A 15,777-nucleotide genomic window follows, 5' to 3' on the forward strand; every position below is an offset into this window, starting at 1 on the left:
TTTGTATTAAGCACTTTTTGCTAATTTCTTGCTGATTTACCTTAATAGTTCATCACATTAACTATGTACAATATGTGTCCAAATAACGTTTTGTCTTAATTTTGAACAGATGTTTTCATTTTCAAACGTTCTGCTGAAAAAAGTTTATCTAAAATGCCTGTTTTCAAAAACTAAAGGGTCGAAATACGACGTTTCTAAATAAACATTCAAAGTTATTTCTACTGTATATTTGTAAACGCAGACCCTGCATATTTGCATAGATGTTACACACTACAGTAAATGAAACTCTGCCTACGGACTAGAAAAAATATATTTATATGATATAGACCAAGTAAATAATTCAGTCTTATTTTATTGAAATCTTAGGCCATTAGCGATACAGCATCATATCCTTCTAATATACAAATGGCGTGAAGCAGCTGGGTGACTGACGTAACGCCTTAATGTACACGTCAACCCTATGTCATTTACATAATAGAAAACTGCTTTCGGTTTTTCTCTGGCGCCAAGGGAACTGTACAACTTTTCTCTTTAGGTTAAACGAGTTCGGTTAAACAAGCTAAATTTTACGATTGCATGTTAGATGCGGTATATTAAGCGTTAAAAAGTACCTGGCTGATCGGCATTTCATTTTAATTCGCGGTTCAAGGTCTGTTATCAGACACGATGAGCAGCTTTGGTAAGCGCGATCTGACTTGACAAACTCCAATAGTTTGATGCAAATCTAAATCTCTATTTTTTACTTCTAAATAATTAACCAGGCTATTTATTTTTTTTTAAATGAAGAGTTACAAAAACTTGAAATATTGTTTTAATGTACACCAGACAAATAATCGTTTGTGTATTTGTTTAATGCCCAGAGGCCCAGTTTGTGGATGGCCACTTCGCTGAGCTTGTTCAGAGGGTTACCTCAGTGATGGCAATAGCAGATGAACTAAAGAATAAGAAAATGATACATAATGAAAAATATTCAGAGATTAGAGCAGAAAAAACAGACCAGGGCAAAATGAGAAAGCTCTTTGAAGCACTAAATGCTGGAGGAGACAGAGTGAAAAATGACTTCTATTATGCTCTGAGAAATCATGAACCATACCTCTTCAAAGAGCTGGGTAAGAGAATCTACAGTTGGTGTTAGTTTGATAAGTTTATAAACTTGAAGCTACCTGTATTGGTAGTTTAATATGACCGGTTGTGTGTCTGATAGGAGGTGGTGAAGCGATGGATTACATCGATGGCCACCAGAACAACCAGCTACAGTTAAACTGAGTGAGTGAAACCTTTTTTCAATTGCATGTTATGTAGGTTACTGTATTAGCATACAAAACACTTAAATTAGAAAGAAAATGCTTGCAGGCATAAGGAAATACTCTCTCAGTTTTTTTTTTTTTTTTTAAGATTGCCGATATCCTGTCATTGAGCAAAAATGTGCATTAATTCATTGTTCACTCGAATGTCTAATTTTTAGATGAAAGTTTACAACACCAATTACAAATATAAAATAAAGTCCACGATGTTACTAAACATCCTGTAATCTTTCTTGTTCAGAGACCGAAGACCTCTGCAACCAAGACACGCAAACAGACATCACTTGGAAAATAAGATGCAGCTGAAGATGAAGAAAATTCACACATTTGAAAATTGTCACCAGTTATTCTCCCTAATGTCACTGAAAACCCACCTTTTCCCATAATTACTTTGTGTTCAATATGAATATATATATATATATATATGTGTGTGTGTGTGTGTGTGTGTGTGTGTGTGTGTGTGTGACCATGGACCACAAAACCAGTTTTCAAAATTGAGATGAATAAATAAGCTTTCCAATGATGTATGGTTTATTGGGGTCGGACAATATTTAAATACTGAGAAAATCTCCTTTAAATTTGTCCAAATTAATTCTTAGCAATGCATATTACTACTCAAAAATTAAGTTTTGATATATTAACGATAGGAAATGTACAAATAATCGTCATGGAACATGATCTTTTCTCAATATCCCAATGATTTTTGGCCTATTTTTTTTTTTAAATAATTTTTACCCATACCATGTATTTTTGGCTATTGCTATAAATATACCCCAGAGACTTAAGACTGGTTTTATGGTCCAGGGTCACAGGGTTTTCCTTAGGCAAAATTTTTTAACCTTTTTATGCAGTTTTTTAATGCTAAAATCACAATAGTTTATACATCATCATCCATAGCTATTTAGCCAAATCGTTATATTATATTTTTGAATTAAGAAAAAAAAAAAAATATATTGCAGTGCTTGCAAACATCATGATATTCTGTTACACTGCAAATTATACATTGTGGGTTTTTTCTCTCCAAATACAGGTGTTGAACTTGTGTTATATATATATACACCTACTTTTTTTTTTTTAAGTACACCCACTTTTTAATACATTTATGATTAAATTTAAATCAAGGAAACTCATCCATTGACTTGCATCAGTGATGTTATAATTCTTGTGAATGGTTATATACTTGCTTTTATGTAATTTAGAGCTGCATTTGTAAAGTTGAATGCATTTATATTCTTCATTTTCTTTCAAACTGCGTTCAAATAATGTGCTTCTCTTTTCACTGGATTCCCTTCTCATTGATAAATTGATAGCTTTGTGAATTGGTTTACACATTTCATTTTTAATTTTGTAATTTGCATTACGTTTTCTTACCTGCCAAATAATTTAATTTGATTATTCTGGATACTGATATGTCAAAAGATTGCAAGGTGTCTGATGTTACTGTACTTCAGATCTATCCCCAAGGTTTAAGCATGAGTCCATGATTTGAACGGAGCAAAAAAACATTTCAGAGAGGACTTTTTCATTACTTCGGAACCGCATACTAGCATAGCCTGTAGGCCTGTGCTCTTATATAAAATATCTTTCTAGGGCAGGAATGATGAGGGACGTTTTGTGTGGATTTGAATTCTGCATCTGTCTTTCTTCTCACTTGAATGGATGTAGCTATAGAACTAGCTTCAGCTACTTATAAGCAAACAGTAGTTCTGATAACTGGTAAGAGAGGTGAACTGCGAGGTTGGTTAGTTCTATAGGGGGAGATCGGGTTGTTTTAACATTTTTTTACATTTCTGTGTGTATCTTGGAGTTCTTCTAAGCCAGTGCATTCAAAGTGTCTGCTATTAAATGCTGTAGATGTTAGTCTTCTAAAAAAACAACCAGCCCAAACTTGCCTGGACATTTGTTTCTCAAATACAGAACCAGAAAACCACTTGATCTTCATTTCTTGAGATGCAGTCTGATACCATGACTGAAAAAATCTAGTGACCATAATGTCTTAAAGGAATCTTCAGTTTATTTAGAATAAATTAGTGTTAGCTGGGATGGTTGACTGAATCTGGAGAGTTTTAGAGTTTAGGCTGCTGTTGTTCTGCCTTGTGCATGTTTACAGAAAAATGGCTGAAGCCAGTATTTCATGGGATGAGGATCGGGTCATCTGTACAATCTGTCTGGATCTACTGAAGGATCCAGTGACCATTCCCTGTGGACACAGCTACTGTATGAAGTGTATTACAGGTTACTGGGATCACGATGATCAGAAGAGAGTCTACAGCTGCCCTCAATGCAGACAAACCTTCACTCCAAGCCCTTTGTTAGGTAAAGACAAGAGGACTGAAAAACAGGTAAAGCAGTTATGGTTATGCTAAGGCTAACGCCTAAACAGGTAGATTGATGTAATATTTGATAACTTTTGTCGTGTCAGCACCCTCTTTTAATAAAGTTCTGGGCGTTTCTTGGAAGTAAACCAAGATAAAATTACTAAGTCTGTCTTCTTACAAAGTACTGTTTTCTACAGTACGTGCAGTAAATCTACTGTACTGTTACAAAATCTCAAAACAGCTTAAAAAATGTTGCATATGCATATATTTCAGACCAGAAACAGGTTATATGAAGTCTGATATTATGCAATGTTACAAATTGCTTCCTCCTTTCCGAATCATTGTGACAAAGATTATTTATTCCTCTTTAACTGTGTTTACTTTTTATCTTTTACTATGTCATTAACCATCAGTTGTTCATAACAGCCTGTGCAAACAGTACAATATGGATTTAATGCTAATGTGGTTTTTGTACTCTTTGCACAGAATGGTAAGCACCAATTTAAAGCTACCATGTGTATATTGCCTTCTTGAATTTCATTGTTTATTTATTATTTATTTTTCTTAGTGCACCACTTACAACATTGTGCTTTAAAATATTTCCATACAGAAAAAAGAAAAAGGACCTACTTATTGCATATGCTTGGCAGCTGTAAGTAATGGTCTATCTGATAAAAGGAAGATAGAATTTATTCTAAAGTTTAATTTAATAATAATTTGAGCCAGTGGAAGAATATGTTTCAAAAAACTTAATGTGATTTTCTTGACCATTTCAAGCTCTTACGTGTTTTTAATTGCTCAAAAGAAAAAGAAAAATTTAATTTAAAAAGAAAATTGTGCTGAACAGTTTTTGCATTCAGATAAGCAGATTGAGGTTAATTAGACTGGAACTTTATTATTTTCCTTTGTGTTTCCAGTCTTATGATCTGGACTATGGTGAAATTGAAGCGTTCAAGGGTTACTTACAACCTAGACTTACAAGAGATGACCTACAAAGACAGGTGATGAAAATATATGGAAGAGGTAATGCTACTTACTGTTACATTCAGAAAGGAGTTTTGAATGATTTAATAGTGTATTAAAACATATTCTAGGGTTCAACATTTCATCAAGGCCTATATTTTATTTTGATTAACTAATGTTGAAAGTGTTATTTACAGCATGTCATTAGTTATACAACTGTTGTGTCAAAGGCTCTCATTTAAAAAAAAAATGTACCACTTTATGCTTTTTGGCATTTTGTTTATTAACCATTTTTTTCTAATTTATTTGCTCGTGTTTTTTAACCATTTTTCCATAGGACAGAGCAACATGATTTGTTGGTACAAGTCTTCAGTCTTTGACAAATCTAAGTTAGTGGCAGAGTGTAATCTTGATGAACGTGTGTATCTGGCCTTCTGTTATACTGAACCAGTGATCATTCAGAAGAGCAAAGAGCAGACTGAGAAATACTATCGTGAACATGTGAGGTCTGTGGATGCTTCATCTCATCTGTTATCAAATGACAAGAATCACAGCATCAGAATAGACCAGCTGTTCAGTCCGGACAGTGATGAAAACACACCGAAAACTGTGATTCTCAGTGGAGATTCTGGAAGAGGGAAATCCTTCACGCTACAGAAGATCATGTTGGACTGGGCTTCTGGAGAACTTTACTCTGAAAACTTTGATGTAGTTTTTCTTCTGAAGTTTGAAGAGCTGAAGTGTATTTCTGAGGAGATGAGCTTATTTGAGCTTTTGAGCTGGAGTTGCAGCTTAAAATCGTATCAGATCTCACAGATACTGGAGTTAACAACACCAGAGAAAGTCCTCTTCCTCATTGATGGAATTGATGAATATGTATCTCATCCACCCAGTCATTCGATGTTAGTACTCACTAATCCATCTCATAGAGCCCGACCCATGGACATTCTTAGGAGCGTGTTAAAGGGAATCTTGCTGCCTGAGTCATTCATTCTTGTCACCACAAGATCTCTAGCTGCTGATGCAGTGATGAACCTCCTCAAGGGTCCTCAGCGTTTCACTGAGATTATGGGCTTCTCTGAGAGAGGGGTGCAGGAGTACTTCCAGAAGTTCTTTCAGGATGAACAGCTCTTCAGGAAAATGTATGAGAGAGTGAAGATAAATGAAAACCTCCTGACTGCCTGCTCTGTGCCTTTGCTGTGTTGGATGGTCTGTTTTTGTCTGAAGAAACACTTAACAGATGATGATCGTGTGATGAGAGAACTAAAGACAAACACCTCCATATATGTGCACTTTGTGTCCACTCTACTGGAGCATCATGACCAGAGTCAGTCTGTCCTCACCATGCTGAGGAGTCTGGGTCAGCTGGCAGAGAGAGGAATACAAAATCAACAAGTCTTTTTTGATGAAAAGAGTGTAGCCAAGACTGGCTTAGATCCAGCTACTAATTTGTTCTTATATAAAGGTGACCTTAGAGAAAAACATGAACCAGTTTATAAGTTTATCCATTTCAGCTTTCAGGAGTTCTTCGCTGCGCTTAATTATGTGTTGTTAGATGAAGAAGTGTCCTGGTGGAAAGTCAGTGAGCTGTTTAAATTGATGGAATCAGAAGCTTTAATTTGCTGGTCATCTCCTGTTTTGAGAAGTAGACTATCAAATCCCATCCCTTCAGTCATGATGTTTCTCTGTGGTCTCTTAAATGAGAAGGTGAGCAGCTCAATCTTTCAAAAGATCAGGTTAACGGTTCCTCACACCATGAAACTGAAAAAAAGGGAACTAAAGAAAAAGTTGATGAAAAGGATTACTGCAATGACACGGCAGTATGGATTTGAGCTGTTTGCTCTCCACTGTCTGTATGAGTTCAAGGATGAGAGATTTGTCATGGAAGCTCTTAAAACACACAACCTCATGGATCTGTCTAACATTACTCTGAGGAGCACAGATTGCTGGGTGCTGCTGTACTGTCTTCAGTGCTGTCCAAACATCAGATACCTGAACCTCATGTACTGCGATTTAACAGCTGAGAAACTCAAGATTCTTCAGCCAGCGCTCTGTATGTGTGAGAATCTGAGGTCAGTGTGTTTGCATGGAGAGAAATGCTTACTTCTTTTTAACATATAGTTACTGTATATTTTACTTAAATCTTGAATTAAATGTTTTCAATTGTTTCTTTGTATTGTTTAATGATTTATTGTAATGACACTTTCATATCTTCATATATTTGTCCTCATACTTTGACCCATATATCATGTTTATGTTATGGTCTGCTTTAACAAAACATTTCTTAAAACATTTAAGATGATAAATTATTTTTGTTTTTGTTTGTGACTCAAGGTTTTCAGTGGAGTACCTGTCAGAAGTTGGAGATTTGATCCAGATTCTCTGGGAAGCTGAAATCTTGAGAGAACTGAAGCAAGTTTTTTTTTTTTTTTTATTACAGCCACACAGAATATAAAACCAATCATTTCCATTTTTATAATATATGTATTTATATAATGTTATCTGTTCTTCCTACTTGTTAGAGTTCAGGAAGATGAGAACAGTTCTGAAAGTCCCAGATGGTCACTCGTGGAGATGTCTTGTAAGAAACTATTGCACAAAAAATTGTAATCTGTATCAAGATCAAGAACACTGCAGAAATCATTAATATTGAGTGGACAATGCTGTTATCAAATGTTTCTCTGTGTTTCTGTCTGTTTCAGGTTGTCTTTGAGCTCCTCGGAGAAGAATCCGTCATTTCCAGCAGTCTTGAACATCAGTCTTACATGTCCACAATCAGAGTTATCCAGCACTGACTGGACACTCTTCTTACAGAGACTCAGCAAGACAGGAAAAGTAGCAGACGAGTTAGATTTTTATTTTTATTTTTATGTACTTATTTATTTTTTGCTCTATTTATCTCATAACTGTGCTGTTATCCATACATGTAACAATCTTTTAAATCTTTTGCAGTTCTTCAGCTCTTGATGAGCATGTCAGTTTGTTGCTGTCTTCATTTCACTCTGTGGGTTTGAAGACGTTGAATCTGAAGCTGGTCAGTCTGAATAAGAGCTGGGCTTCTGGGATTATTTCTCTTGTCAAGACCTGCACCAGTCTACAGCAGCTCAAGTAAGATCATTTGCATGAGTAAATGATGACTGACAGTCAGAACAGATAATTGATTATTCCAAATTATAGATTTTTTCCATCATCAGAGGTTGGTACTGGTAGAGTACCCAAAAACTGTACTTAAGTAAAAGTACTTATAGAAATATTTACTCAAGTAAAATTAAAAGTAATAGTCTGAATAGTTACTTAAGTAAGAGTAAAAAAGTATTGGATAAAAAAACTACTCAAGTATTTAGTTACTAGTTACTTTGGATCATATTCTGTATATATTTATATATATATATCAGCCATTCCAATATGTTGATTTACTATCAATGATGTTCTTTTTAGCTGTCTATTCATCAAAGAATCCTAAACAAACTGTCACTCGTTCCAAAAAATGTTAAGCATCAAAAATGTTTCCAGCACTTGTAATAAATCAATATATTAGAATGATTTCTGAAGGAACATTGTGGAAATATCAACATTAATTGAGTCTAGGAGAAGCCATTCCACAGCACATGCTGTGTTCATCTAATAAAGATATTTATCGCTAGTAAAAAAAAATAGCCTTTGCAGATTTGCTTTCAATTGAATGTATATCCAAAGCCACGTCTTCAATGCTCTTGATGTTCTTAAACTTTCTCTTACAACTCTGAGTGAACCACTTGAGACGGCACAGCGTGTGCGGCAGGGAACTGATTCTGGTTTTTCCAACTGATTTGATCAAGCTTTTGAACTGAATTGACTAAATGTGACTGGGCATCGCTCATTGCCAAAAGAAAAGTACGCGTTTGGAACTGAAGCATTTATATCCTGTATTGCATTAAAATAAAGTAACGAGAGGAGTGTGGCCCACAGTAACAAAGTAAAAGTACAGTTTTTTTCCTTCACTTTAAATGTACTTAAGTAAGAGTAAAAGTACCCATCTTTAAATATACTCCAAAAGTATTAGTTACCCAATAAATGTACTCAAGTAAATGTTACTCGTTACTGCCCAGCTCTGTCCATCATATATTATCTTTTAAACTCACACTCTGCTGCAAGCTAATTGAAATGTCACTGTCTAAAAGATAAAGTGCATTGTATGTATTTTAAAAGTATATGTATTTTAAAAGTTTGAAAGTTTGCTTATTACTGTTTGTGTAACTTCAATATTGTAGTGTCTGTGTCACTGGATTGCTTTTGGAGGAGGGTCTCACATTACTGAAGAAATCACTGACAGATCCACACTGCACTGTGATCATTAAAGGGTTTGTGTGCTTAATAGCTGGACATTTGACTTAATCCAATAATAAATAGTTTAAGGAAGTTCATTTTATTTTAATCAAACGTTTAATTGCTTATATGAACAGATATAATAATAATAACAGGTAAAATATGAAGTTTAAAATCTACAAAACCTTAATTACTGAGAATTTTACAAAAACCTCCAAAATGATCCTTCAAAAGAATATTGGTGATGTAATTTGCATCTTTTTATTTCTTCCATGTTTATCAAGGAGGAAGTGCAGTAAACCCACTGACCAGTGCAAAGAACAGGACTGGAGTCACAGCTGTAATGAGAAAGTGAAGATTCACCTCGAACCAAAGGTTTTGGAAGAGCTGGAAGAGTAAGTATTTACATTTTTGTTTAAAATAAGGGTAACACTTTAGAATACTGTTCCTTACTTACTGCATATGTAATAAAGAATTATTGAAGAACTAACAGGGGATTATTCATTAACACTTATCTCACTACTGTTAACTACTAAGGACGATGTGTTAACTAATCAGAATTTTATGATTATGTAAAGTAACAGTTAGCTAACTACTAATGAACATTTATACACAATGACATTGAATTGTGACCCTTTCATATAAATGTTATTAGCAGAAGTAGTAGTACTAGTATTATGAAAATGCAATGCATTTTATAGAGGATTTGCCTGTGTAGTGAACTGGTTTGTGGATCGTTTTTGAAAGAAATCAGCCTCCAATAGGAACCCCACCACCACTCCAGTGCCTTGGGATAACTTACCTTAGTTTTTATATTTTATATATAGTACTATATGTCTGCCTCCTCAGCATATACCACATTACCATTAATTCAGTTCCTGTATGTAAGGCAAGGACTGAGGGAAAGTGAAAATATTAGTAACCAATTAGTAATTAATAAAGAATCATCAAATAATTCTGCAGCACTTATTTTGAAACTGAAACAGTAGTCCTAGTCTAAAGTGAAAATATTGGAAACCCATTAGTAATTAATAAAGAATTATTAGATAATTTTGCTAGAATTACTTAGAACCTGAAAAAGTATTCTAAAGTGAAAACATTGGGAACCCATTAGTAATTAATAAATAATTATCAAATAATTCTGCAGGACCTATTTCGCACATGAAACAGTAGGCATATTCTAAAGTGAAATTATAGTGAAGACTTCCACAGGAATTACTTAGAACCTCTTCTAAAGTAAACCTATTAGTAAATAATAATTACTACATTATTTTGACACAAATCAAACATACACTCTAAAAAAAAACCCTATAAAAGTAAACATAAACTTTGTAAAATACACGACTAGGGCTGTGAATCTTTGGCTAGGCAGCGATTCGATTCGGTGCACGATTCATAGGTTTTCGATTCGATTCAAGAACTATTTTTGCAAATTTAGAACGATTCAATTCGATTCGATTCACAATTAAATTTGATTTGATTATAACAATTCGATTCTGTACTCTTTAAGTGCATTCACAGGATTATTTAAATGCTTCCCCTAAATTCCTTAAATGCTTAGTTGGCGGCAAATTACAGCAGCCTTTATGGTTAGAGAACCATCGCTTAAAAAACAACAACAACAACCTTTTGTCCATTGTTAGATGCTATTTTAATGATGCTATGGCATGACATGGCATACTTAAACATGTATGTTAACCAAGATTGTATATAAGCTAACATTTTGTCACACCAGGGGCATAGCCATCATTTCAGAAGTGACAGAAATGGCAAATACAATCATTTTAAGTATGTAGCCTATATATTATCATAATTATTAGAATGGAATGGAATAATGGAATATTATTACATGGAATTCTCTTCTTTTGTATTACTTTTAATTTCCTGTAAGAAATCAAATACACAGCTGGACAATAATCAGTCATTTGTAATCAATATTTTTTTCTTAATGGCAGTTTTATGATTGTTTTATATACTACATTAGCAATTATTTCAATTTTCTGCACAGAATAAGGTAGAAAATATATGTGTTTCATCAGTTCATTCTGCTTTTATTCAGTTTAGCTGCAGATAAAGCCTGGCACGTCTGAGAGCGAGATCACTTCTCTTTCAGTGTGAAAACTTCTTTAGCTCATTGTCACAGAATAAAATGCTATAGTAGCTATTTAACCTTTCCTCTCCATCAGCGAATGATGATTCTGAAAGAAAAGGTGCCTGATGTTTGTTTGCTAAAGCAACAAACACTACTTTCATGCATCTGATGATCAAATAAATATTTCAAGGTCATTGTTAATGCTGCGTTGTGAGTATTTGCACATAACTGTTCAGTACTACTAATTTCCTAGTTATATTTCTTGAACCTTAACTAGTACATATTTAATAGTAGTTCTTCAAGAGTTATGACAGAATATATTAGTTATTGATTAGTTAACTGTTACTTAACATAATATTGTATTACATACTGATTAGTTTAAACATCTTCCTTAGTAGTTAACAGTAGTGAGTTAAGTGTTAATGAATAATACATCTATACTTATTCATTTAGCTGACACTTTTATCTAAAGCGATTTACAATTGCTATATCTGTCAGAGGTCGCACGCCTCTGGAGCAACTAGGGGTTAAGTATCTTGCTCAGGCACACATTGGTGTCTCACAGTGGATTCGAACCCGGCTCTCTCACACCAAAGACATGTGTCTTATCCACTGCTCTAACACCACACCTGTTAGTTCTTCAATAATTCCTTATTAGTTATGCAGTAAGAAACCGTATTCTAAAGTGTTACCCAAATAAGTTTATTATGTGTTTGTCTTTCATCTCATTCATTATTATGACCTTTGTTTTCTAGTCTGAACATCTCTGAGCCGGAACCATCTGACATGAATCTTTACTGTCAGTCTTGTGTTCACATTGTTGACTCTGATCAGTGGGTTCAGGTGGAGCCGTCAGTCTGTACAGATGAAGGAGGCTCAGAGTTCAGGATCAGCACTCCGGCGGGTCGATTCGAGTGCAGCAGGACCAGAATGCGATGGATCTGTGCTGGTGACATCACTCTCCAGTATCGTGCAGTGGATGGAGGTTTCCTCAGTGAAGAGCTGGAGAGGCTTCAGTGTGAGAGAATTGGTCCTGTGATTGATGTGACAGTGATCTCAGGGAAACTGGAGGAGGCACATCTACCTCATTACGCCTGTTTAGCAGAGTCAGACCCCTCTCTCAGAGATGCTGTGAAGCTCCTCACCAAAAGAGATGAAGGAATATCTTTACAATCTGTAGAGCTGAACCGTTATCATGCCAAAATAGTCCAACCATCCTTCTCTCTTACATCTCTAATCATAAGCTGGTTCATAAAGTGGGAAGAGCACTGTAATCTTCTTCTGTATATGCGGTGTAAAGATCCTCTCATTCTTCACATCTACTTTTTTCCAGTGAATGACACTTGTTCAAAAGGAAAAGTTGAGCAGAATGAAAAATCCAGTCTTTTGATTAGCCATCCCAGACCTAACAGACCATTTCGGTTGAAAACACCTCACCTCCTTGAGGTTCCTGGTGCATCTGTCCATCCCATAGAGGGGATTTCATTTAGAACAGACATTGACCCAAACTTCTTCAAGGTCAAGCAACATCAGCATGACGATGTAAAAATGAATCTTATCAGAGAGGAGGACGGAAAGTCTGTATGGAAGGCTACAATATGGAAAGAAGAATTTGCCGCCATAAATACAAGGCAAGTCCAAGAAGAACTGCATCTGTGTTCTGAGTTTGATAAACTTCAATTCTTTGAGAAACACAGATCAACACTCATTAAAAGAGTTAAAAATGTGAAGAGCATTGCAGATAAACTGTATGAGCAGAGGATAATTCATGAGGAACTATATTCTGAAATCACATATACAAATTTGACCAGTCAGGACAGCATGAGAAAGATCTGTTACTCGGTGCATTCAAGTGGTGTGTTTGCAAAAGGTAAATTCATTGTGGTTCTTCAGGAAGAAGAGCCCCATCTCTTTGAAGAACTTGTGCGTTCAGATGCTTAATGATCTCTTAGTGGATATATTGTTTTAGATGGGCAACTGTAAATATGAACAGCCAAAATATGCTGAATGATTAAATGTTACTGTTTAATTCTAGAATGTAAGATAAATTGATTTCTGGACAGAACTTGAATATAAATTGAATGAATTTTATTAATAATAATAATAATAAATAATTGGAGATTACTTTTTAGGTACTAATATTTTTACTAACTAAATAAGACATCACTCAAATGTTCAGCTTAACTATACATAAACGCATAAAACATCTAGACTGCTGAAGTATATTTTTTTCTAATAAGATTGTTGAATAAGGTGAATTAATTTTTTTTAATGCAATTTTTTTTTCAGATTCAGCTGTGTTGTATTTGGCATGGTTAATGCACATTTATAGTTCAACCGCTTCTTTGGTAAACTGCATTTTGACATTACAAATAATAAAAAGTTAACATTTTGATATGAGCATATACGGACTGCAGTAGTCTACTTTCACACTAAATTTTTTTTGTTGTTTTCTACAAGCCTGTTGCAACAATTAAAATGTTTTCATTTTAATTATAAGTGGCAAAAATAGGTCATGTGATTTTGGCAATGTTATCAAATGACGTGGATTTAAAGGCTTGTGGTAAAAAGGATATAACAAGGATATAAGAATATAACAGTTTTAATGGCTGTTGACCCCTTGAAACGTGTCAACGATAGCTGTAGCAAATCAGTGTGCACAGTCTGCATACGACCAAACCATGTTACTTAGAAAACTAAATATTTGCCAGACTTTTCAGTTTGAAACTGAAATCTAAATGTATTATGTATTGTATTGCATGTCATTTTTTTATGCCCGGAGGCCCAGTTTGTGGATAAGAAATTACGCAACGCTTATTCAGAGGGTTACTTGTGATGGCAAATACAAATGAACTAAAAAATAAGCACGTGATACATGATGAAAAAAATATTCAGTTCATAACAGCACAAACAAACTAGGTTGGGCAAACTGAGAAAGGTCTACATTCTGGAGAGGAAAAAATAAATTTTATTATCCTCGATCCTACGAGCATGGGTAGTCTAATGTGACCTGTCCTGTGGTTCTTGTAACAGGTGATTTAATCTGGAAACACAAGCCTCCAGATCCTGATTCCAAAGTAGCAACCAGCAAATGAGTTTACACTATCATTATCAATATAAGTCATATACTGGAGCTTGTAGATCTCTGCAATGATGGTAATGAGGCAGCGCAATCTCGATTAATGAGCAGAGACTTTTATTTTGTTATCAACCAATCAGCCAGTAAAAGAGTAATCCATTCAAACAGGCAGCAGACAAAAGCAAAAGTACCAATGGGAACATGTATCAGTGAACCAGTCAGGTAAGAGCGAGGGGGGTAATAATCTGGCAGGGGATTGGCTTACTTCAGTAAAAGACTTATTAAATGGGAAAAGCTATAGGCTGCATGGTATAATTATTTTATCAGAATTCAACATTTCAGAATAAATAGCCAAGTTAAACTACTATTTTTGGACCACACCTTAATACTGACTTTTTAGCAAAATTTTTAACTGTATTGTGGGAATTTTTAACTACTAAAGTAGTCACTGTTGTGTCTTTTTTTAGACTGGAGTGACATGATTTTTCAATTTAAAGTATGAGTCATTGATAAATGTAAGGTTGCAACAGAGCATAATCTTCCATGTGTGGATCTGGACACCCGTTACACTGAACCAGTGATTATTCAGAGGAGCAAAGAGCAGACTGAGAAATACTATCGTGAACATGTGAGGTCTGTGGATGCTTCATCTCATCTGTTATCAAATGACAAGAATCACAGCATCAGAATAGACCAGCTGTTCAGTCCTGACAGTGATGAAAACACACCGAAAACTGTGATTCTCAGTGGAGATTCTGGAAGAGGGAAATCCTTCACACTACAGAAGATCATGTTGGACTGGGCTTCTGGAGAACTTTACTCTGAAAACTTTGATGTAATTTTTTCTTCTCAAGTTTGAGTACAGTAGCTAATGTGTATTTCTGAGGAGATGAGCTTGTTTGAGCTTTTTTAGTTGCAGCTAAACATCATATCAGATCTCAGAGAGAATGCAGTTAACAACACCAGAGAAAGTCCTTATTGATGGAATTGGTGAGAATGTATTTCATCCCCCCAGTAATTTTATGTTACTAATCCATCTCATAGAGCCCGACCCATGGACATTCTTAGGAGTGTGTTAAAGGGAATCTTGCTGCCTGAGTCATTAATATCACAATATCTCACAATATCTCTTCTGTCCAGTCTACTGGAGCATCATGACCAGAGTCAGTCTGTCCTCACCATGCTGAGGATTATCATTATCATTATCATCTGGACTGAATCTTCAGCCGTTCCCAGTATGTCAGTCTTATGTTCACATTGTTGATTTTGATCAGTGGGTTCAGGTGAAGCCGTCAGTCTGTACAGATGAAGGAGGTTTCAGAGTTCAGGATCAGCACTCACTGATTCTACTGCAGCAGAACCAGAATGCGTGGGTCTGTGCTGGTGATGTCACTCTCCAGGACCGTGCAGTGGATGGACATCTCCTGTGAAGAGCTGGAGAGGATTAATTGTGAGGGAATTGGTCCTACTTTTTTCTTTTTCCAGTGAATGACACTTGTTGAAAAGTTGAGCAGAATGAAAAATCAAGTCTTTTGATAAGTCAACCCAGATCTAATAGACCTTTTCGGTTGAAAACACCTAAGCTTCTTGAGGTTCCGGTGCATCTGTCCATCCCATAGAGGGGATTTCATTTAGAACAGACATTGACCCAAACTTCTTCAAGGTCAAGCAACATCAGCATGACAATGTAAAAATGAATCTTTTCAGAGAGGAGGA

General features: G+C 35.2%; 1 protein-coding gene across 1 annotated transcript; it reads left to right on the forward strand.

Moving 5' to 3' along the window:
- The first annotated feature begins 470 nt into the window (after positions 1-470).
- On the forward strand, positions 471-13,387 carry LOC127951573 (NACHT, LRR and PYD domains-containing protein 1 homolog). Its single transcript, XM_052549540.1, is given in 15 exon segments — positions 471-679; positions 861-1,109; positions 1,205-1,266; positions 1,546-3,646; positions 4,233-4,274; positions 4,540-4,645; positions 4,923-6,657; positions 6,920-6,997; positions 7,108-7,145; positions 7,148-7,166; positions 7,288-7,431; positions 7,538-7,693; positions 8,836-8,925; positions 9,175-9,285; positions 11,738-13,387. Coding segments are annotated over 12 exon segments (3,933 nt in total). The 5' UTR covers positions 471-679; positions 861-1,109; positions 1,205-1,266; positions 1,546-3,418; the 3' UTR covers positions 12,924-13,387.
- The last annotated feature ends 2,390 nt before the right edge of the window (positions 13,388-15,777 follow it).

This window comes from Carassius gibelio, chromosome B2 (assembly GCF_023724105.1).
Source record: "Carassius gibelio isolate Cgi1373 ecotype wild population from Czech Republic chromosome B2, carGib1.2-hapl.c, whole genome shotgun sequence".
Lineage (NCBI taxonomy): Eukaryota > Metazoa > Chordata > Actinopteri > Cypriniformes > Cyprinidae > Carassius > Carassius gibelio.